The 25,140-nt window shown below is 36.3% G+C and overlaps 1 protein-coding gene across 1 annotated transcript; it reads left to right on the forward strand.

Annotated features, from left to right (window-relative positions):
* Window positions 1-11,373: 11,373 nt before the first annotated feature.
* Window positions 11,374-23,451, forward strand: LOC128483712 (protein unc-93 homolog A-like). Its single transcript, XM_053459986.1, has 9 exons — window positions 11,374-11,462; window positions 15,009-15,140; window positions 17,055-17,236; window positions 18,359-18,588; window positions 18,676-18,804; window positions 20,411-20,619; window positions 21,033-21,168; window positions 22,264-22,395; window positions 22,767-23,451. The coding sequence occupies exons 2-9, from the start codon at window positions 15,051-15,053 to the stop codon at window positions 23,018-23,020; spliced, it is 1,362 nt and encodes a 453-aa protein (XP_053315961.1). The 5' UTR covers window positions 11,374-11,462; window positions 15,009-15,050; the 3' UTR covers window positions 23,021-23,451.
* Window positions 23,452-25,140: the final 1,689 nt, after the last annotated feature.

The following is a 25,140-nucleotide window of genomic DNA, read 5'->3' on the forward strand; positions in this document are numbered from 1 at the left end:
CATTGGTCCTTGTGCATGAGATGTAAATCTGATACTACACTATTCATCACCTGCATCGCCTTCTCTACAATTAGGTTTTTTTTTTATTATGACTTTCTTTTGAAAAAACTATGACGACGATGCAACTCCCCCCCCAACCTTTTCATACCTTATAAAAGCTATGGGTTGTGTTATAAGTCTTGCATGTTTTGTATATACTATGTTGCATTGTGTGGGGCTTTGTTTTTACTGATACAGACACGCATGCTGATACAACTTGATCATTCTTTGATTATCCAATATTTTAAGCACATTTCCTACAACCTGAACCTTAACAACAACTACTCCAAAGTTTAAAGATATAATAACTCAAGCACTGTGTTATTGTCATCCAGCCAAATTTGGTATCCTGCTCCTCTGATACTTAGTAAAATCTAGTTCAATTAAAATGTCATCAGCTACTTAATAAACTGATTCAATTTATGATGTCTCTCACTATTTGTGGTTTGGCATAATCAATGTACAGAACATGTATCATACTACCTTGAAGGATTTCCTCATTCTAGGTACTATCTATGAAGAAAACCCCAGTTGTGCACAGTTTCTATTAAGCAAAAATGACCACAATTAAATAATTGTTGATTCAATTGGTTGAGGAAGTTTCCTGGATGTATTTTTGTCTTTCTGGGCAATAAACTACAATCATTACAAGATTATTGAGCTACCAACACCTTGCAGGACAACAAATTTCTTATCTATCCAACCAAGACTTCCACCCACCATTAGTGTACTACAATACTTTGGTTCTGCTTCACCAGACTAGTTAGTACCTACTAGTACCATCATTAATATCTCAGGCCAATGAACAATACATATTTACTAGGAGATTAGGGGGAAAGGAAAGAGGTAAATGGATAGAAAGTGAAAACAAAAATAATGAAAGAGGGCACTCAAAAGGCTTTAGGGACCTTTTTCATATGCACTCCTGGAAGTGCATATGATGGCTGTAGCCTCCCTTTAAAGTAATCATGGTATATAGAGGCTACTTTTTGATACCATACGTTATATTGTAATCAAAATGTAATAAACATTATTTGGAACAACATTTGCTCCCTGAACATAGTTTTTATTGTTATTCAGTAAAAAAGTATAATGTATGTATTTCCCATTGATTGTCAATATGTATTATATATTCACTATTTTTTTCAAAGAAGTATGGTTCAAAGAAGTTGCCAGTTCCAGCAATACATACATATTTCAAATGAAATAATTCTTCTTTTTTCCTATAATTTGCCCTTAATTTTTCTCTTACTTAGCAGTTTGTTGAAGCAATGACAAGACCTATAAGGCAAGATGAGGCTTAAAAAAAGCTTTATGCAAAGTAATGAAAACTAATGACAATTGAAAGTACACAAAAGAAAGCTTAGGAAAGATTATGAAATTAGAAGTATTTTGTCAATATACATATATATACTGTACCTTTGCAGCAGTTAAAAAGATGATTAAAAAAGGAAAACCTGACAAATTAAATCTATTCCAAGATTACTTCTCCACAATTAAAATGCATTGAACCTAAAGTACAATTATGCTAGATTATTCTGGTCTTGGGCTTTAAAAGCATAGTAGTACAGTGAAAGCTCATTAAAGTGTTTGTTACTTTAATCAGCATAACTGCTTGGATTATTCATTTATGCAAGCCTATAGAGAAAATATTAAATACAGGTGCAGATCATTACTTAGAAGACAATCACAGCAACCTTAAAGTTAAGAGAAAATTATTTTATTCCCAGTGTTTATACTTTACCAAACCAAACCAAAGTTTTTCCAAATCCCCCTTTATGTAAAACAAGAAATTAAAGCAAGATTATCTGAAGGATCTAAAACCTCTTATCCAGTTGTCACTGCCCCAGTACAGGGGGCAATTACGAAACACCACAGGAGCAGTCTCCCGCCCGCCCTCCCCTTTTGTTTTTTGGCTGTGTGTTTCCATGTTGGCTGGTGTTTTTCTTTCCCCCTTTTTTCTTTTTTTTTGCAGGATCCGTTTTCTTTGCTGTGGCGGAGGAGTTCCCTGGAGAAGTTTGAAGGATAATAGGAGTGACAAGTTGATGGTTTTGGTTAGAGGTTAGAGTTAATGCCCTCCCTGTACAGGATTAAGCAAAAACTTAAGGTGGAGCTCCCCTATACGACCCGCGGTTGTTTGGGCGATTGTGGTATCCGGCGGAAGGGGTAGTGTGAATCCATTGTCTGTGTTTAGGTTGGGAACCCTCAGCTGTTTGTACACAGGTGTACAGAAGACTGTATAGTATTTATACAGAAGTTATTATTAAAGTGTTTTTTACAATAATTTATAAGATGTTAAATAAAGTTATGTCAAGACATTTGTTAAATAAATGTCTCGGCCTTTTCTAAATCCAATCCTGCTGGTGTCTGTCTTTTATTTCGGGTTTGGGAAATGGGGAACCTCCTGGGTATGGGCAGTGCAAGGGTCAAGAAGGAACGTTGATTCACCTATTTGTTATCTGGGCTTCAGTCCACAATAGGCTCCATTAGAACTTTAATAATTATTATTAATTATTAACCAACACTTATCACTCATGGGCTTCACATAGACAGTAGTCTGATTTGAGCAGGGTCGTCCTCTCTTCTTGTGATGAACTACTTATTATGTACTGCCTAACCATTGTGCACTGCTGCAGAAAGTATGCTTTTTAAGTCACTAAAAAATATAAATAATAATAAAGGTTGAGTATCCCTTATCTGAAAAAACCCTTATCTGAAATTATCTGATTTCTGCTGCTTGGATACTGTTTCATGTAGCTACTATCCTCTGAGTAAAGTAGAACGTTGTTATGTTACATCTAAGTCTCTGGCCTTCAAGTTATACGGTATTGCTCCTCCTTTCAAATAAGCTTGCTGCCTGTACTTTATTAAATCCATTTAAGTACCATATTTCCCATGTATAAGACGCTCCCATGTATAAGACCTTAATTTTGGGGCCCGTAAATTACACTTCTATCATGCCCAGGTTCCAGGATGAGTGTGATGTTAGCTGTGCTGGAATCTGGGTATGCCTGGGCATGATAGGAGTGGTATTGCTGTTAGCAATCATGTATATTTAATATAGCAATCACACTCCTATCATGCCCAAGCAGCCAAAACATGCACATCACTTTCACCCTCCCTGTGCCCTACCCCCATACTTATACATCCATGCTATCACACACACATATTCATACATTCCCTCATTCACGCAGACTCATACACCCTCCCCCACCCTTACCTGAACTGCAGATCTTCTGGTGCCGCTCGCAGACTTTGTTTCCCTCTGCATTGCTCAAACTCTGAGTGAACTTCTCTAGTCCTGCCCAGGGGAGCAGGAACGGCGCGGAGTCATGTGATGTACATTCACGTGACTCTACTGGATTCCTGTGTCTCCTTGACGGAACAAGAGACGCTGCTGAGCAACACAGAGGTAAGTGGAAAAAAAATCTACAACCTCTGTATAAGACACACCCTGTTTTTACACCCGTGCGTCTTATACATGGGAAAATACGGTATTTAAATGTTTATTTTGCACCCCCCCCTTTTTCCTTCCACCAAGCTATACATATTAAGATCATTTAATCATTTACCTGATAATTTCTGTCCTGCAAACCACTTACCATTTTTGTAGCTCTTCTCTGATCTCTCTCTCCGATATGTCAATATCCTTCTGGAGATGGGGTGAGGTGAGGCCTGACCAGAGATCTGTAATCACCTCCCTCTTTCTGCTACTAATACCTCTCGCCATGCAATTAAGCATCCTGCTTGCTTTTTTAGACGCTTGATTGCATTGCCTGCATACCTTTAAGTCATTAGAAATAATTATTCCTAAGCCCCTACAGTGCCACCAATGCTATATTCTGCCTTAAGATTTTCATGTCCCATGTGCATTATTTTACATTTATTAATATTAAACTGTGGTTGCCACACTCTCAACCATTCTTCCATTCATTTGCCATCTGTTGTAGACCTTTGTATCATCTACAAAAGACATATCATACCATTGAGACCTTCTGTAATATTATTAATAAAAATAATAAAAAGTATAGGTCCCAATACTGATACCTGAGGTGCCCCACTAGTGACACATCCTTCCTCTCAATATACACCAATAACAACAACCTTCTGCCTCCATCACTATTCTGGTATCCATACCCATAGACTCATTACCCATGTAATTTATTTATAAAAGAGTCTTCTATAAAGGAACAGTGTCAAATGACTTATTAAAATCTAGATAGGCTATAGAACAGCTCATCCCTGTTCTATTATCTTAGTTACCCAGTCAAAAAAAGTAATAATATTATATAGACATTGAATACACTTCGTAAACGTGATATTAAGACCTTTACATGACTTACTGGTCTCTGCTTAAGCATATTGTGAAACTACATGTGTGCAAGTTATTTTCTCTTGCTGCTAGTGTTCTTTCTATACTGGTATCAAGTTTGGCTAAAGGTGTCCTATTTGTTGTTACTGTACTCCTGCATAAACATTAACACTTTTTATTTATAATAAAAAGTAAATGTATGTTATAAATGCTATTTGTAACAGGCCCCGGTCCAATTACTGTATTATTGCTGTTATGTTTCTTCTGTTACTATTTTTTTATATTGTTTCTATTGTATCATCATTAGAATGCATTGTATACCATAGTCCATTGGCAGCTTTGTCCCTTGCCCTGACAATTCTCCTCTGTACTCCTGTGATTCTCATTTCAAATTGTATGCTGCATTCTGGTTGGTCTCTGTGTCTCACCTTTTAAATCAATTGGCCACATTAAATTAACACTCGCCCTTTACATTCGACACTGCATTGGCTGTAGATAACAAATGAACTGATCTGTATCGTGTGTCTTTAACCATAGTCACTATTGACCTGTTTTTCCATGATAAACATTACTTGTTACTTTGCATCCTGACTAGTGTGTCGTTACTGGTGAAAGGGCTCTTTTGGAGACTTTCCCCAGAGGAACAAACTTTAATCTGACAACCGGCCCCACCTATACTACGAAGGAGGTGACAGCGATGGCCAGAGACCTCTCTGTAACCCCTCATTCCTGCTGCACTACACAAAACTGCATCAATGAGCAATGACATCCCATCGGGTACAGGGTCACAAAATTCATTAGTAATGTACATGCCACAAAAGGGATTTTCTTAATTTATAAAGGAAAAAATAAAACAAAACAAAATTTGATTGAGTTACAACTGTACTTCTGTGAGACTCACTGAACCTGTTCTCTGGTGGGTGTGGGAAGTTAAATGTTCTGTACTCAGTTTTATGTTGTCCTCTTACAAATGTTCAGATTAGCATCTTTAAAATTAGGCAGCTGGAGACCATCCAAATCTGGTTATAAATCATTAATCTTTTAGACGTATCTGGAGCAGCATTTATTATTGTAACACATGTGGAAACACATTCCATCACTGAAAACTATACTATGTGTTTATACTACAGCACTTTTATCTTCATATTTGTAAAGGAAGATGCATTGTATGCTCTCTACTATGCATTAGACTTAATGCCTGGCTATCAAAATCGATTGGAATGGAATTTTATTTTTTTCTATATTTGTTTTTGGGCAACAAATTTAATTTTCCGACCGTCCGATTCGGAAGAAATTCAGAGGCCTTTTATTTTTTGGGAACAACATTCAGGGGTGTTCCCCAAGGGATAGGTCCCTGACACCTTTTGGACTCAACTTTCACCTACAACAGCACCATCTGAAGATTTATGAAGAGATCCAGACTTGATTTTAAACTGCAGGGCCACCACCAGCAACATCGACACTGCACTGATGGATACACACATCCAACTGCCTGCTATGGGAATTAATTTCTCAAACAATTAGATCATTTTGATGAATTGATCCCTCACATTAAGGAAGGTGATGAGGCAGCAGCAATAATAGTAGGGCACTGGATGGACAATGGCAGATACACACATCCAGCCCTACTATATAGGACACTGAATTTCCCCCCGAATTTGAAAAAATATTTCACAATTGATTCTCAGGGTAAGGAGAGAGGTTGCCACAGCAACAGAGGCAGGGCAAGGCACAGGACAGGCATTGGTAGACAGACTGAATCCCCCAACATTAGAAAAAATACCAAGAACTGGTCCCCTAGAGTAAGTAAGGTGCAGGCGCAGGGCTGGGTACAGGGAAGACAGACAAATCCAGTCACAAGACTGAATCACAAGACTTGACACTGGTAGTCTCTACAGGTGACTTGTATGGTTACGACCATACCAGCCATTATACTTTTACTTGGTTAATTATTTTATTTGTTGCTGTTAGCCAAAATGTTTCCAAGTTAATAGTGGTGTTATTAGATGTTGGAATAGAGATGCAATGTCATGAGTATGTCACGGCTGAGGAGAAGTTAAATAACAACCATGGCCAATTTTATTTAAAAGCTAAATAAACAATATTGTTAAACTGTTCTTCTGGTAAGCTTCCAGACTGGTTTCTTTGTTCACAAAACTACAAATCCATATGTTTCTCATTACCCACAATTTTGTCAATGTTTGGAATGCTAATACTCATCCCCTGCATTATCCTGGTTAGTACACTTTTACTTGTTTGGTCTGTCTTTCGTAAAACATTTTTATACCTGTGCTGTACTTGTTCTTTTTGTGTAATGAAAATCTGTAAACACAACAATAATTATCAATTTGGTAATATGTAATATGTCTTATTATTGACAACATTTTTAAATAGTTAACATTACAACAAAATAACTGTGTACCGTCTATGCCATATCAATCTCTCAGAGAAACAGAGACATTTATGGAACTTGAGACTATAGTTCAATTTTACTTGAATTTAGATTATAGCAGCTCATAACATCATCTTCAACTTATGACAAAAGCCTCTAGGGTTGAATTGTGCACCCTCAACTGGGAGAGCCCATCCACTACAGATGGTCTCTCAACTTAAAAGTCATGGGGTCTCAGCTGACAAACTTTACACTGATCACTTGCAACAAGGGAATTGTTAATTGAAATCCTATTTGCTTCAAAAGGAGTGAAAAGTGGATAATGTATGGGCAGCTTTTGGAATTATGGAAGTCACAGAAAGAGAAACAAGAAAGAAAAAGTAATTAAAGCACAGAAATGTATGGCTCATAGGAATAGGGTGAAAGACCGAAAGGCTGGGAATTTACTGGGAAAGGGACGAAGTAATAAAGATACTGTGAGAAAAAAAGAGAGATTGAAAGAACTTGGTGATTGCAATGTATGAAAAGGGTTGTGGGAGGGTAAAGAAACACAACTACTGGGTTGACAAGCCAAGCACCTAGTACATTTATCACATACGCATATAGAAAAGAGTACACATAAGTTCATTAAATTGTTGTGTAAGGAGCCTATACTGTTAATGAATGCTAGGTCGTATTCTCATTAAAATATATATTCTACCACAGCCTAGATTTGTGTTCCTTGTTTATAAATCATTCTGTTCTTAAAAATACACACCAGATACTTCCTGCTATTTTAAATTACCCACCTCCCTAAAGCAATTATTATTATTATAACAAAAATTATTCACTTTGAACCTTTAGGCACGTCTGTGTTTGCCTATATGCCTAATGGAAAAGGACATGCATGCAGTTGAGTGAAAAATATTTGATCTACATCTGACTTTCCTAACTGTTATGTATTTTTTTACATTGATTTGGTCAGATGATTTTGTGATTTTTGTTAATGTATATATCTAGGGAGACTGAAAGAACAAATTCCACCAAAGTTTAATTGATATTATAGGTATTCAAACGTCTAATCTTTAGGTATGGAACAGTTATTGCCCTCCCAGCAAACTCTAGAGGACGCTAGTGTTCTCTAGCATGTCCTGCTGCAGAAATGCGTACTGCATGATCACACTTTGTGCACTAAATAAACCTGCAAAAAAAGTGTTGCACCTTTTTTTATCCTTCAGCATCACATATGTGTGTATACCACAACACCCTGCACATCAATTCCTGCACTATTCAGGGTATTTATTTCCCATCTTTTCAGAAGATTACTTTTAGTAGTTGGCAGTGTCAGAGCCAATTGGTCCTATTGAAGTAGATACTTATTGTGCCATGAACTTGTACAAGCAGCTATGGTAAATTTAAACAACTGGGGCCTTTCTGAAAAAGCTCTGTTGTTTTTGGTGATTCCTTGCATCTCAGATCCTGCCTGGCCTTGCATCTGGGCATGAGTTCTTTGCCTGCCCCATTCCTGCCCTTGTGTCCATTTAACTGGATCTACAGGCTTGATCCTTTGGATTGTATACTAGATTTTGCTATATGCCTTTTCCTCTTTGAGCCATACTATGTTCCTTACCTGCCACTGTCTGACCTTTCCTCTGCCTTCTACAGTGTTCTTGACCTAGCCCTGTATCTCTCTCTCCTATCTGGCCTTCTATGCCTTGCCTTTACACTCCACTTTGCAGCTCTTCGGTCGCCCACACGCCTATGAAGTGAACCAGATAAGGTTCTAACACCAGGGATATGCAGGCCTCATTCATCTGAGCTAAGGTCATTGTTCATGACTTCACCACCAGAAATACACTAGGTAAACTTGGATATATTGCAGAGTAGCGAGGTGGAAACTACTGCCCTCTATAAAAACATGAATGCTCATCAAGAGTTTGCCAAAATCCACTTGAATGCTCATCAAGAGCTGTGTTCTATAGAAATGTGTAACCATTATCCAAATTAAGAACACAATACCAATGATAAAGCATGGGGGTGACAATATTATGGTTCAAGAATGTGAAAGAACAAGACATTAAAGATTGGAACAGCTTTTTTCTGATTGCGATGTTATAGTTAAACCACAGCAGACACTGATCAATAAATGTAAGTATATAAGTATTGAATTGCAGTTATTGATGCTAAAGGTGACATAGCCAGGTTGTAAATCCAAGTGGACATTTAACATTTCATACAGAGGCATCAAGTGTTTCATACATTTATTTAATAAAAAATATCTAAATTATGTGTTGTTCATTCACCCAGGTTCTATTTTTGTCTAATAATTTGACTTGTGCATTCATATTCATACAAATTTCAGTTTCAATAAAGTTTGCCAAATTTGTCAAATCATACAAATCTCTGAAAACGAGGAGGGATCACCAATAAAACAAAATGAAGCAAAGAGCTCTGATTTTTTTGTTTGGATCTTCACTTTCACTTATGCTCAATCACACTCTCATTCATATCTCTCGATATCCCTCTACCTTCTCTGCTGATCACTTCCATGTCCCTGTCTCCTTTCCCAGCTGTTCTGCTTCTCTTGCATTTTCTTGTTCTTCTGTCTTCTTCTTTGTACGCTGCTCCTCGTGTCTTGTTTGTTTTTGATCATCCACTTCTCCATGGACATGGCCTCCTGGTGAACATCCGCAAAACGGCTGAAGCGTTCGGGCACACCCTCTCCCTGATTGGTGGAGCAGTGAAGAGTATGTCTCTATGACTGTGCCCTTTTGCACAAGTGCAAAGAAAGGCCAGAATAATGCAGATATATTTGTGGAGAAAGAGAGGTGCAGACTCTTTCTGAGTGAATATGACTTTATTATTCTTGTCTCTTGGTGAACTTCTGCAAAATGACAGAGCCTATAATAACCTACAATAACCTTTTTCACACAAATGTATTTATATATGGTTGCCATGATATGCAAATATACTGAAGTAGAGGAGATAACTAGTCACTTATGAAAAGTATTTGTAGGGGATCATGGGCATCCACAGAAATGTTGTGGGGGAGGGGTCTAATACAGTCATGTGAAAAAGTACAGCCTATTTGAATTACATGGTTTTACAAATCAGGACATAATAACAATCAATGTTCATTAGCAGGTCTAAAGATTAGGTTAGTACAACCTCAAATTAACAACAACAAATTATATATTACACACTGTCATGATTTATTTAACAAAATAAAGCCAAAAAGGAGAAGCCATGTGTGAAAAACTAAGTAATTTGTAATTTACCTTCTTTCATCTGTACCACAGGGTCTGAAAGTTTTAGACAAATTGGAATTACATTTAGTCATATATAAGAATAAGGAATAAGGCTTTGTGCTGTGTCACCCGTTGTAAGGATCATCATGTACTGGAAAATGCCTAAAAAAACAGACATGTATGTATTTTTTTGTGCTTTGTTACCATTTCTACTTTTTATAATGTTGTTGTATAAATGTTAGTAAATTTATAAAGGATAAATTCAGTATGATACAATTTATTCACACATGACTTCTTCAATTCAGCACTGCAGAATATGATGGTGCTATATAATCTATACATATACAAGCCGTGTTGCCATTGTGTTTTTGTAATGTTGACATCACGGCCTTATAGATACAGAGCGACAATCAGTCCAGAGATGGATTGCAAACCTGAAACTCACAGTGTGCTTACTTGGTCTGGGTGTTTTAATGACAGGTATATTAACTAGTAGTAGTTGAAAGAAAGTACAGTATAAATTTACAAACCCAGCTTTGCTAACCATGTGTATATTGCACCTATGCTGGTTTACAGATATATCAGAAAATATATCAGCAAGCATATTTTATAATGATAATCTACTCACAATAGACAAGCACTGATTTCTACAGGTAATCCCGGCAAACGTTTTTTTGTGGCTATATAATACAGCTCAAATGCAAACTAATGCAAAATAATAGATTATTTAAAAATCTTGGCACAACTGCTTTCTACCTTCTAAACCAAAGGCTTAGCTAACCTGTCTAATTAAATTCATAAACCTGCCAACCTTATTCTCAGATCGTTGGGGCTCCTTGTGGGCCCGGGTACGCCTTCCTGTAACTGTGTTTGTTTTCACTGATGCGCTTTTGCCTTTCTGACGCTAACATAACTCCTGCTTTCTTGAGCCATTCATTGAAGAGTCCCATCATTTCCTTTGGATTACTCATTCCAGCTCTCTGAACTGTTAAGACCTTCCTTGTACAGGATTCCACTCCTGCCATATACCTCCTGTACCAGTATGTCTTAATGTGTGTTGATCTTATTGTCAGTTTATATATTGTCAATTTTACTGTTAATGTTAATGTTCACTGTAAATTATTAACATTATATACACCATTTAGTGAAATCCAAAACCTTGATATTTTTTAAAAGTTGTCCATTCCTTATAAAGAATTGTGGAAAAACACTCCTCCTGTTTGCAGTATAAAAGAAACATTTCCATTCAATGGCTAAAGACAAAATAGCTGGTCAAGAACATGTGACAAAGATGAAGGAGGGTGTGATTTTTTTTTAATTTTAGGGTGTACATCAGTGTGACATAATTTGTTCTATAAAAGCTGCCTATGACACTTATTCAGTCACACACAATTTTAACAGACATGGATTGTTAAGTGTCTGGGAATATTTGGATATCTACAGTGAGCTGAAAACATAGCCACTTCTACTTTTATTTCTACTGACTTAAAAGGTGAGCAGTATTCATATGATTTATTTTCTGATTTCAAATTTTATTTTCTTTAATATTGAGACAATTATTCTGATATGAGTTGCTTACAGTAAATGCATTAGCACATTATGGTCAAGGACACCTGAATGGATGATTATATACTGAAAATGTGAATGAATGTTCTTTGTAGAATAATGCACACTGTACACTATACTAACATACTTATATAGTGATAAATAGTGTTGCGTTTACCTCTAATAGTTAGGGCATGGGGATTAATGAATGAGCAAACATATACAAAAATAAGTCCAATGTGTACAATAAGTACTCTTATTACATGATTAGCTTTATGGCTTTAAAACATTATACAGATGGTAAATTATATTATTTTAAAAAAAATATTTAATTAAATTCAGATTGTGATTTACAGTTTAACCACTAGTATCCTAGCTCTATAGGAGATACATAACAGCAAACTGGGCTCAGGAGTGATTGTTAGAAATATATTTCTGTAGCACATACCTCCCAGCATTTCAAGTGTCCAAATAAGGGTACTTTTTGTTTTAGTCAGTGTGGTTAGACTCGTTGCTTGGTGTTCGGCTTTACCCAGAATTTGTATGCAATTTTGTGGTTTTGATTGCTACCTATGTAACTGAGTAATGGTCTTAGAAGGGTATTTACACAATATCATTTATAAATCACACTGTTTCTATAGCTATTATTATAAGATTTGGGACTTTAGAAGACCAGTAAAAAGAGAAAAACAGGGACAGAGGGATTTTGGTCCCAAGGAGGACTTTTTCTCCTAAAGAGGGACATTAGGGCGGTATACTAATGTAGTGGGGACCAGCAGCCTTCCCTTACATCCTGGATGGAAGGGCAGATACAATATTTATGTTTAAGACAGATTTCTTGCATTTACTCTTAATAATCATTGTGACCAACGCAGATTTTAAAAAGAGGTGAAATACTTCTATCTCCAAGGCCCATTTTTTTTTAATATGCTCCCAGCTCATAAGCAGCTGCGTAAGAACTAGATTATTCAAGCTCTTCATAATTTCTTTACATTTTCTTCTTGGGATCATAATAAGAGTCTGCAAATCTCTAAGTGGGATGTCTTTGTATTCTAGGTCATACCAGACTTCTTGATGGGCCTTGTCAAATAAAGTCATTAAAATATGGGTCAATTGATCTGCCTGAACATATTCTTTAATGATTGGCATGCCTAAGCCGCCATTTTGTCTTTTTTTAGCTATTAACTGGAGATTCAATCTAGGTTTTTTTGAGGCCCAAATAAATCTTGTTAATGATCTATGAATTAAATCAAAATAGAAAAAGGCTCCAGGCACTCAAGGGTTCCACTCAGGCAGGTTTATTGAAGGAGAAGGACAACAACGTTTCGACCTCACAATGAGGTCTTTATCATTGTGAGGTCGAAACGTTGTTGTCCTTCTCCTTCAATAAACCTGCCTGAGTGGAACCCTTGAGTGCCTGGAGCCTTTTTCTATTTTGATTTACTGGGGAGCTGGCCCTTCCTGGCACAGCTTAGCACCTGAGTTCCTGTGGTGTGTGTGCAGATTCCTGATTCTGGTGACCTATGAATTAAATCAGACCAAGCTGCAGATACCGTTAGTGGAATTAGTCTGAAAATATAGATACATTTAGTTTAGATGTACATTTTAACTACGTTCAGTCAGCCCATCCAGGAGATATATAATCTCTGCCATTTTTTAAAGACTTGATTCGTTTCTTTTATTAGTGGGAGAATATTAATTTCTATCCATCAGATGGATTTGCTGCTATTTTTAAACCCAGGTAATTCAAAGAATCTTTAGCCCACAAAAAAACTAATTCTTCAATTTGGAGTTTTTGAGAGGGTTCTAAGGATAGAGGCAGTATAACTGATTTTGAAATGTTTAACTTATAATTAGACAGATGACTATATTGGTCTATCAGAACCATGATATTTTTTAGTGATTCAACAGGGTTCCGAATTGTCAAGAGGATGTCATCGGCATATAATTTTATTTTATGGGTCCTCTCTACACCACAGCCAAGGAACCATTTGAAATACTTATCTATTGTTGAATCAGCTAGAAAGGGTGCTGGACAAAGCCTAATTCCCACTGACAAGTAGATTTTTATGACAGCAGATAAATATTCCAAACTCCAACTATCAATATAAAATAAAAACACAGACACGCGCATTTATATAAATATATGAATATGTTTAAATTAAAAATGAGCCAATGGGAATCCAGACAAGAAAAAAATGCCCAGGCTTTCTGTGGTGAAAATGTGTCCTGACCCCAGGTTTTTAAATGGTAAATTTTAAACATAGGGCAAAGCAAGGCTGATAACTGCTCAGTAAGTATATTGAATATGATACTCAAAGAAAGTATCAAGTAGGATATTTATGATAGTTGCTTAATCACTTTAGAGTGCACTCTTACATAATATAAAATTGGCCCTTGATGACCGTAGACATAATAGTAGGTCCAATGGAAAGCATGGAAAAGGGGAATGATGGTTGAACAAAGATATGCTAAAATAACAAGAAAGCTCCAGTCACTAAGGGCCTAAAACTTGAACATCCTCCAAAGAACACCATTTCAGAAAATCAAGGTCTATGATATATTGTGCAATATCGGTGAAATGGTTGTTACGCTGAATATTTTTAGACCCATTCAATATAATAAACAAATCCATTTTTTGCATAGGATTAAAGCAAATTGGAAAAAAAGCTAGTAGACTATTGGACATCATTATTATATATACTGTGTTATGTATTCCTAGAGATAAAACAGCTACTTTCAACTAAGACATTTCAAACATAAAATTAATGATGCCTAATTACAGTTACATTCATTACCTCAGCACAAGCCTTAAGCATGTTGTATAATTTCAACTAAGGAGGAAAGTAAAGAAGGAAAACATGCATGCAGCTTTTTGGATGACATTTCATATAGTTTTGACACCTGCTAATCTTAGTATGCCACTTAAACGAGAGGAAAATACTATAGCTTTTCAGTTTTCAGACTGTGCCTTAGGATGAAAGTGAGTCATATATAGATATGGTGTTTTCCCAGCATCTAGAATTAAGTGAATAACACTTATATTCTTAGGACAGGTGCTGATAATCTAGTTTAATACTCAAAACATATGAATTCTAATGCTCTTAGATTAGCAGCAACTTAAATGAGTGCAGTAAAAAAAAAGCTTGAAACATGTATACTGTATATTCAGAAAGAACAAAAAATGATAAATGATCTTTGGTTTTCCTGGGAATCCAAAAAAAAAATGTCTGGTTACCAAAAGTTTTTTTTTTTAATGCACATTGGAGTAAATTATTGCATGTTACTTGATGTGAAAAATGTATTTATTTTTTGCTTGGCTGCCATTACAGAAACCAAATCAGTAACCATGCCATTGGAGCCACTAAACTGGCGACCAATAGCATATATACCAGCAAAACATCAGTTTTTAACTATTTTGAATGGATTAAAACTGTTAAACTTTTTGCTGTCAACGTTTTTGATTTTTGTTGTTTTATCATTTTTGTTATAGCAACACATTCTTCCGAACCAGTGTTATCAAAAATAAAACACAATGCAGTGCTCTAATATGAAAAACATTCTTGTCCTATCATTTGGGATATTACTTTTGTATACAGCTTACATGGGACTTCAAACTCTGCAGGTAAGACTTTTTTTTTTAATAAAACCCATATATTAATCATATTAACGTAATGATTATCATTGTGAATACCGTATTGGCTCGGATATAGGCCGCCCCCGTATATAGGCCGCACCCTAAAAGTTTGGTGCTTTTTTAAAGAAAAAGTTGTTTTCTTCTTAAAAACACCAAAAAAAACATGCTGCCACTCTGTTCCCCCCCCGAGATATGCTGCCACTGTCCTCCCTCCCCGAGATATGCTACCACTGTCCTCCTCCCCCCCCGAGATATGCTGCCACTGTCCTCCTCCCCCCCGAGATATGCTGCCACTGTCCTCCTCTGCCCCCCCCCCGACTTACCGGAGCAGACTCCCGGGTGTCTTGCGGGGCCGGCGGGGGACATCTACGCAATACAACTTCCGGTGCCGGCACCGGAAGTTGTATACGTGTATTGCGTAGATGTCCCCCGCCGGCCCCGCAAGACACCTGGGAGTCTGCTCCGGTAAGTCCGGGGGGGAGCAGAGGTAAAACGCATCGTGCAGTCCCGTGGGAAGTGCTGGCAGGGGAGGCTGTCTGAGCGTATCGGAGAGTAGGATGCAGGTCCACTGCACCGCTGCAGGGGATCTGTATCCTCACCCGGCTGCCTGCCCGGTGCCCGGGACTGCATGTCCCGGGCGTCGGGCGCTAGACCCCGAATATAGGCCGCACCTCCACTTTAAAGACTTAAAGTGGGTGGAAAAAGTGCGGCCTATATTCGAGCCAATACGGTACTTATAATGGATCACATAAGTTGACCCAGAGCCATGGAAGATCTCACAGTGCCTGGTGAGAAAAAAATGTATCCCTTATGAGTAATTTTACATAAGGTTCACCATCCATAATGTTAAGATTTCTTGGAGATCAAAAACACAGTTTCAGACAGTATCATGAGTTAATGGGAAAGGCGTTCCATCATTTATAGTATGTAAAAATAAATAATATTACTGGGTGGTTTTAATGTTAATACCCAGTAATTTGGGAAGTGTGATATGTAAAAAGGAAATTAAGGTGATGTCAGATGGATCTTTTAAAGCCGTGTTGAACTTGGGCTGTTCCGACTTATCATTGACGTTAATGGTTTTCCAGTTGATGATATTCTGTCACCTTTAAATTATTTTTTATATGAGTTTTTTTTTAACAGAAGAGAGATTGGTTGGTGTGTTTTAATATTAAAAAAGATCTTTACCTCAAACAACTATTATTTACAATAATACATTCAAAACGCCAAGTTTCATATACTTATCATGTGTATTTAATGAGATATTTCAACAGTAGTAATCTCCATAAAAAAGGTGTTTTTGTTTGATTTAATGGAGCTGTGTATTGTCTATCATTACATTTTATTTAAGGAGGTACTAAAACAAATTAAGCAAATTTACTTGACCCAACTTGTTTTCCCAGAGATTACAATCCCAAAAATAAATCCCATGATTATGAATCCCAGTTCTTAAAAAAATAAAAAAAAAATCCCAGATTTTAAATGAAATGAGTGCTTTGTTACCCTTAGGAAAATGCAATAACTGGACTGATTATATTAACTGCTGACCTAAATTATATTGATCAAGTGAAGAAAATGTTGTTTTACAGATATTTAATTTTGAAGTTACCTTAATGTACTAGGGCATAGAGGGCAATTCCCATCCCAGTCACCAGGATCCTTGTCCACCTTTGCATACTTAGAACTGAAAAATGTAATGTTTGATTGAAGAAAAGTTGTAAATCTGTAAGACGACTAAACAATACAAGGCTAAATCACCGTTGAAGCAGTCTAATCTGGTGACTGTAACCTTTAGTATTCTGGGAAATAAGCAGGACAATGAGTGTAGATGCTCGTAAATAAATCATAGCCCTTGGTAATTCTCCACTGTCATATTAACTTTCATTTCTCTTTTTCACACAGAGTAGTCTCAATAAGATTCAAGGACTTGGTGTTGCGTCACTGAGTGTAATGTATGTTTCTCTCAGTATATCTTCGTTATTTCTGCCGCCCATTCTGATCAAGAAATTTGGCTGCAAATGGACGATTGTGGCATCTATGTTTTGCTTCATTTCATACAGCCTGTGCAACTTTTACCCAAGTTGGTAATTACCCAGTTTAATTTGTTTTATATTAAAATGTTGCCTGATTTTTTATAACCTCGGGATGTTAATCTTTAAATAAAAAAAAAAATCAGTGTGTGGTAAGCCCAAAACCAGACACATATTTATATGCACTTTGTCAGATAGTTTATATGTAAAAGATATCACGAGTAGCCCTCCCAGGTTTTCAGAATTGCTAACTGATTAATGAATAAATGCAAACTTTTTCAGTGTTCCTCTTAAGGTTACGGCAAATGATGCTGAAAAAAACTAAAACATGTAGTCCACTCAGTCAAGATCAAGCTTAAACTTAGTCTAAACAAAATATAGACACTAAATTTAGTTTTTAGCATATAACCAATACTTCTTGGTAGCAACCATGGTATTTCTCCTTCACTTTTTTGGCACTCTAATCTTTCATAGCAGGAGTACTCCACCCAGTCTTTGGGATATACATGTACTGACAAAGCTGTATGAATTCTTATATATATATTATTTAAATAAGCTAGCCTGTGTTATGACTTATTTCATTGAATCTTAATTATTATACATACATTAGAGAATAAATAAAACCTTGGCGCTCAGGGCTGCAATCACATTCATGTTGGCAATAGAAATGTCTGTCAACATTGCCTTTAGCAGTGATCGCTGCCTCACATTGATCAGGCAGAGACAGGCAAAGGAGACAGCTGGCATGAGTAAAAAAATTATTAACTATGACCTAAAAATATGATGTCAGATATCAGGACAAATACCTGGCTTTGTATATATAATCAAATGCTGTTATATTATTACAGCTTGATTTCCTAGTGTCAGTGACAGGATGGGACATACTTGACATAATACGTTATTTATGACATGGTTAGGATAGTAAGCAGATTTGTTTTTTGTTGGAAACAATGGGGGTTAGACATAAAGAGCTGCATAATTATTAAACAGGGGTACAATCAGCAGGAACACTTCATAACTTTTTACAAGCATTGAAACATAGAAACAAACAATATGATAAATAAGAACTATTTGGCCCATCAAGTATGCCCAGTTTCTGAATATTCCTTAGTCCCTGGCCTTCTCTTTTGAAATCGTATTCTACTTTATTCAAGGTATTTCTGTCATTTTTTGCAGGCCTACATTGATAATTTCCTCTATACTTGTTGGAATTGGTGGAGGACCTCTTTGGGCTAGTAAAAGTATCTACATCACAATTACTGGAAATAAATATGCAGAAATGTGTGGTAAAATTTCAAAAGATGTAGTGAATCAGTATTTTGGAATTTTCTTTTTCATTTGCCAAACCTGTCGTGTTTGGGGAAATCTTATTTCCTCCCTGATATTTCACCTAACACCAAATGCAGGTAAGATAATCTTGTTGAGAGCAATGTTTTCCCCTGTGATATTTTTGGCTGTATCTAATCATTCATTTTGTTTCTTACTTTGACTAGGTAGCCTGGATGGCTCAAATCAAACGGTTTGTGGTGCAGCTGACTGTCCCATTGAGTCAACTCAGGCTGGGAATACTACAGGTGGTCCATCAAAAACTGTAATCTATATTCTGCTGGGGTCCTACACAGGTGTGTGCCTATGGTTTTAAAACTAATATAATGATAACATCCTCTGTTAGATACTAAATTGTGTACAGCATTACTAGATAAACTTCTTGTGGAAAGATCATTTTATGAAAACCAACTCAAACTAGATGGACAGTAGTTTATCAGTTTAATTTAGTAAACAAACAAAAAAGTTGTTAAAATAATATTTGTAGCCGGGAGAAAAAAAGGCTCTCTTAACATCACAGAGAGCTAAGTCACCCCCTCTCACTAATCGACATAAGGAGTTATTAAATGCACTCATAGAGGAAAGCAAGGTAAAAGCTGCTTTTAAAAACCTGGCAAATAGTAAGATGCTTGGTCCTGAAGGTTACCCTGGCGAATTTTATAAAATCCTTCGACCCCCACAATACAAGTTCCTCAATTTGTTTAATGATGTCCTTTTGTGAGACACTGCTTTTCAATCCCATACGGTCACTAGAACAGTCCTAAAAAGTAAAGTAGAGACCCAGCATTGTTGTCGGCATACCACCCCATCACCCTTATGAATCCGGATATTAAACTACTCTCAAAAATACTGGCAGATATGTTGGCGTTAATTCTTCCTCAGACTCCACATCCACCCCAGAGGGGATTTGCCCTGGGAATTGCATAGCCCGTATCTTGAAAGCAAAAGGTCCTCCACCCACTGGCCTTGGTTAGTCTAGAAACAGAAAAAGCCTTTGACTGGATGGCTTGGCCGCATTTGGAACAGGTCCTAAAGTTCCAATATTTTGGAGCGCCCTTACTAATCTTTTTTCAGAAAACTATATACTAAACATGTTACCAAAATAACAGTATAGGCATGATTGACTCTCCTGAATTACATAGTATAAAAACACAAGGCATTTTTAGATAGATGGGGTCTTGTGGAAGGATTTAATATTTTATCTCCTAACCCCTTAAGCAAGTAATACTAATACTAATGTATGATATAAGGTGATATGTAAAGTATAGATGTGGCCCTCATGAGCTTATAAAAAAATACATACGACTCAAATATGAGTCAAATCAGGGTCATTGTTGTGCTTCTGCGTAAAAGAAAATCTCGGTAAAAATGCAAAAATAATTCTATTTTTTTTTTTACATATCACTACTAATTTTATGTTTTATGTAAATCTATGATTTTTAAAGAAGGCCCTACTTGTCCTGAGCAAAATTATATATCATTTGTGTGGGTAAATTAATAATGGAAAAGGCAAATCATGGTTTAACAAACAAAATATCACAAAAAAACCCTTGGCCTGAAAGGTTTAATTTTAAACACATTTGCACCTCTGCTGTTTCTAAGCACATTGTTGCAACTTTTATGGCTGTAGAACACTGGATTTGAGGTGACAGAAAAGAGGGAGATAAGGGAATGAAAAAGGTTTAGGGCTAAAAGACAGGCTTTCCCTCCTAAATAGCGCCATTACAATGTAAGTATATTTGCATTGTATATGAAAATGGATATTTTCATTATAGATATACATTTACAATGTAAGAAATTAGAATGGGCCAAAAATAGCCCAAATTATTTCATTTACCATAATAAGCCATGGTAATGGACATGTTTTTGTTTTCTTTTAAAATACATGTCCTCCTTTTTCAGCCTGTGGGGTTCTTGCTGTGCTGTTGATCATTCTGTTTTTGGATCAAAATCATGGTGACAAAGAGAAGAATACAGACAATGGAACATCTTTCTGTTCAACCTTATTGTCAGCACTGAAGCACCTTCGTGATAAACGCCAGTGTCTTCTTATACCACTTACTATGTTCAGTGGTTTCGAGCAAGGCTTTATTGCCAGTGATTTTACAAAGGTAGGTAACATTTATTTGTTTTCTTTTTTAAATGTCATTATTATTATTTTAATTATTGATCATATATTTGGAAATAGTAAGTGGGCTTGTATGGAATGTGTTTTCCTAGATACGGTTGTGTATCTTCAGTGCCTGGGAGATAGAAGTTGCTTAATACTACTATTGTAGCATAAAAGTCTATTCTGGTAAAAGTTGTAAAAATTGTCCCTGGTGATTGTATCATTTAGCAAAAGGTGATTCCAATGTAAAGTTAATAAGTGGTTTTTGCAGCTGTATTTCAGGTTAGTAATAAACAAATGCTTAGCTTTAAAATATTCAGATCACTATAAAAGATTATCTGTATGCAAAAAATATAGTAATAAAATGATTTTTCACAACAATTCACTAATATTTTTTTTTTCTTCTTCATTAAGTCATATGTGACCTGCATTTTAGGACTAAAGTATGTGGGCTTTGTAATCATATGTTTTGGAGTTACCAACTCAATCTGTGCAGCCATTTTTGGAAAGCTTGCCCAGTATACTGGGCGAATTCCCTTATTTATATTCGGTAAGAGTCAATTACTGTCAATATCAATGGTTCCCAAACTTTACATGCAGGTGACATCTCAGTATATATACTTGATGCGCCATCAGTTATCTTAGAGCTGACGTGAACTTGTCTTGCGGTATCTTTCTATATTGTGTACGCATTTTGTGTAAATAGACAAAAATTATATCAACCAGGGTAAAAAAAAAATTATTTGAAAAGTATCACTGTGTCAGTGTACCAGTGAATCGGGACAGAGGCAAAAAGGTACTGGTCAAAATGTTTATTAAAAAAAATAATAACAAGGATCCAAAACATAAGACAAGCGGGTGGTCATAGAACAAGCCAAGGTCAGGAGCCAGAACGGGTAGTCATACGAGCCAAGGTCAGGAGTCCAGAAATCCACGTAGTCCAAAAGCAGGCAGGAGTCAGCACCAGAATGGGAGTCGGCCAGGTCATACACAAGAATCAAACACTGGAAGGAGGCACGCACTCACAGGTCCGGAACCACGAAAAGGCAACCAGCAACTGAACTAGCTGGTTAATATAGTCACAGCCTGCAGGAAGAGGAGGGGTTAACTTGGACATAAAGTTGGAAGAGGAAGGGGGCGCGGCCTAACAAACAGAGAGCCATGAGGAGGAAAGCCAGTGCAGGCAGGCCGAAACCCTGACACACTGGTAGTTTAAGATCAACTGGTCTATCAATACTACTTTACCATCATATAAAAATATCTGAGCCAAGGATACACATCTACATTGAAAAATTAACAAAATGCAGCCATAATTCAATAGTTATATTAATATTAAGTAGATACACAGATGTTTATTAATATCCTATGTATTTTTGTCATATGTCTACCTGCTGTAAGCAAGTTCAATAAATATAAACACCCCTATCGTGGTAGTTCATTCTGAAACATTACTTCCTTTACCTAAATTGTTAATTATTCTGTATAAGCTGTTACAGCTGTCCCTCTGTTCTTCCTATGTGGTCTTTCTTTGTGCCATGGGTTCCCTTAGTTCTCACCATCTAGATACATGTACATAGCAATAAGACTGCAAGTTTTAATAGATGCTTCAGATTAACTCGTTGCATTCATATTTTTCTCTGAACAGGAGCAGCAATAAATATTGGGTGTATTATTGGCTTTTTGGTCTGGAAACCAAGTACCGGCAACTTTGCAATATTTTTTGTGATGTCTGCACTCTGGGGAATTGCAGATGCGGTTTGGCAAACACTACTAAGCTGTAAGTTGAAACATGAAACAAAGATTTTGCGTGTTGGTAAAATATTTAAGTAGAAATGTATCATTAGGTGCACAGGGGATATATACAACTTGCGAATAATGAACTTAGAGCATCATATGATTAAAAAATAAGCTTTGGTCGGGGGTAGGCAGAGTGTCCACACAGTAAATGGTACCATTTAGGAATGGTAAATGTTCTTAGACTGCTCAAATCTATCATAGACCCAAACACTCGGACTCTCATAATTAAAAGTGGGAATATGAGTTAAATTTTTAATTGGTACTATTGGTTCTACAATAGTTCATTAAAAGTGATCATTTTGGTGTTAAGCCAAGGTGAATTATTTCCTCACTGTTTGTCTTATTTTGCAGCTTTATATGGCGTTTTATTTGAGAAGAACAAAGAAGCTGCCTTCGCCAATTTTTCTCTCTGGGAATCTCTTGGATTTGCTATTGCATTCGGATATAGCTCATTTCTCTGTGTCTATATCAAACTGTACATATTAATGTGCGTGATAGTATTAGGCATTCTGCTTTACGGTGCAGTGGAATTTATAGAGTATAGGAACTCTCGCACAGTTGCAGAAGATGGACCAAAAGACCATACTCAAGATCCCTCAGCATAGAAAGATATTTTTATTTATACTTTGACTGTACCATGAACCCAGCATTCATATGTAGCATATTTAAAACTTATTAAAATATGAATAACTTGGGATTCGTTTACACAAAAATATCAGTGGCAATGCATGTTGGCGTATAATTGAGTCAATGCACTCAGTTATGTTTGTTTTCTAATTTGGAAATCTTGCTAAAAATAAAAAGTGAATATTTTACAAACTTCGTATTATGCAAATGCCCCTAAAATGTGCATTAACCAACAGACGGAAAAACCTACTTATTCAGAGATGTATTTTGGCTGGGTGTCGCCCTAAGCTTGGCCCAGGGCAGCGCCTCAACTTCCTCTTTCCACTTATCTTCACTCAATGAAGTATAACGGGCAAATTAAAGTTAAACGCAATAGAGACTATAACTTGAAAAACAATATTTTAAAATAGCCAGAGCCATTCAAAAAAGAAGGTACCACTATGCACACAGACAGATTTCTAATATATTTTTTCAGATAATCAGTATAATAACACAACGTTTAATACACCATCAATGTTGTTTACATTTAAATGGGCATTATCACCTCTTAAGGCAGAACATTAGCTAAAAGTACAAAAAGCTATATGTTACCATTTCGGCCGCGCAAACTTGCCATATGTTTAAACATTTCAACAGGCTAAGAAGGACACTTTTGTTGAAAAGGGTATGATTAGGGGCTGGCCAGCGAGGACTGTACTTTTCATGTATCAGCTGACACTTAAGTATGTAACTATGTAAGACAAATGGAAGAGGAATAATGTGCTTTATTTCAACAATTTAGTTACTCGTATAAACAAATTTAAACACAATATTAATACATTTTCTGTTCATAGAAATATTCTTATAACATATTATTGCAACAAATAGGACTGTAGCATACAGGGATACACTCATAACCGCCAAACATTCTGGTATATTGATTTGCATTTGTAATACTTTTCTTGGTTGCTTAGAACAAATACTCCAACATGCACCAAATATATTCTTAAATGGTTTATTATTTTGTACTTTTTTTACTTACTCGTAGTGTGTTCTAAAGTGTGGTTCAGAGATTGGGGAAGAGATCTATTTTTGTTCATAATAACCTCCACAGAATTTATGTATGTTTTAAATATAATATATAACACAAGTTAACTCATTGGCATGTTTAGGCTCTAATGGTTACTGTTTTTAAAAGGTTTTTGTCCATGAATAAAAGGCTTTATTTCCGTTCTCTTATGTAAGTTCATATTGAGTAGTAATTTAAGGAGCCATTGACTAAATAATAATTATATTTGTTTTAAAGTTTGTTACGAGTAAGTTAGTAATTGTTGTATTATGGAATTTTAAGATAATTGACTGACCTGTGTATGTAGGATAAAAATGGATTTGATACCATCTCTGTTTTTGGTATACTTTATTCTTTCAACAAGACACAGACTCTTAATATAGGGCTCTTTTAGTTATCCGCAGTTGCATAAAATGATATATTTGATGGTTGTGTTCCCCATTTTACTTGTTTTAGAATTATTTATCAGACTGCCAGGAATAATGTATCATACTCTTAAAGTGTGTGGACCTTTATTTATTGTAAAATGATCCAAGTATCAAAACATAAAACGTATTACTGTCTATACTAAGCATTGAAAATAAAAGCACTGTTCGGCTTTCCCCTACATCAAACCAAGTCACTCAATGATTTTGATGCGCCTTTACTAGATGTTATACATGTATGCATTGTAAAATATATATATATATATATATATATATCACTCCCACTTTTTCACACTCTCATTCTCATTTCCATGTCTCCCTACATTCTCCGCCAACCACTTCCATCTCTCACTCTGATCTGCTTCTTCTCTTCTATCTTCTACATCTTACTGTTCTTCTCACTTCTGTCTTCATCCATATCTCCGCGGACATGTCCTTCTGGTATACTTCTGCTCTTTTGCCCAAAGATAACCTCACATGAACTTCCGCAAAAAATGAATGGAGCTTCCCGTGTCAACCTCTTCTCCGATTGGAGAATGTCAACCAGATCTTCTGGCATTTTTCAGGAAGTTCACTGGGAGCTCATGTCCACAGAGATGTGGATAGTAAAAGAAGACAGAAGAGA

Source organism: Spea bombifrons, chromosome 3, assembly GCF_027358695.1.
Source record: "Spea bombifrons isolate aSpeBom1 chromosome 3, aSpeBom1.2.pri, whole genome shotgun sequence".
Classification (NCBI taxonomy): Eukaryota; Metazoa; Chordata; class Amphibia; order Anura; family Pelobatidae; genus Spea; species Spea bombifrons.

Excerpts from the sequence above, each read along its gene's own strand:
- LOC128483712 (XM_053459986.1), top strand. The coding sequence starts at position 15,051 with ATGCAGTGCTCTAATATGAAAAACATTCTTGTCCTATCATTTGGGATA. Across the intron at positions 18,589-18,675 it reads TCACCTAACACCAAATGCAG|GTAGCCTGGATGGCTCAAAT; the intron begins GTAAGATAATCT and ends TACTTTGACTAG. Across the intron at positions 21,169-22,263 it reads AATTCCCTTATTTATATTCG|GAGCAGCAATAAATATTGGG; the intron begins GTAAGAGTCAAT and ends TTCTCTGAACAG.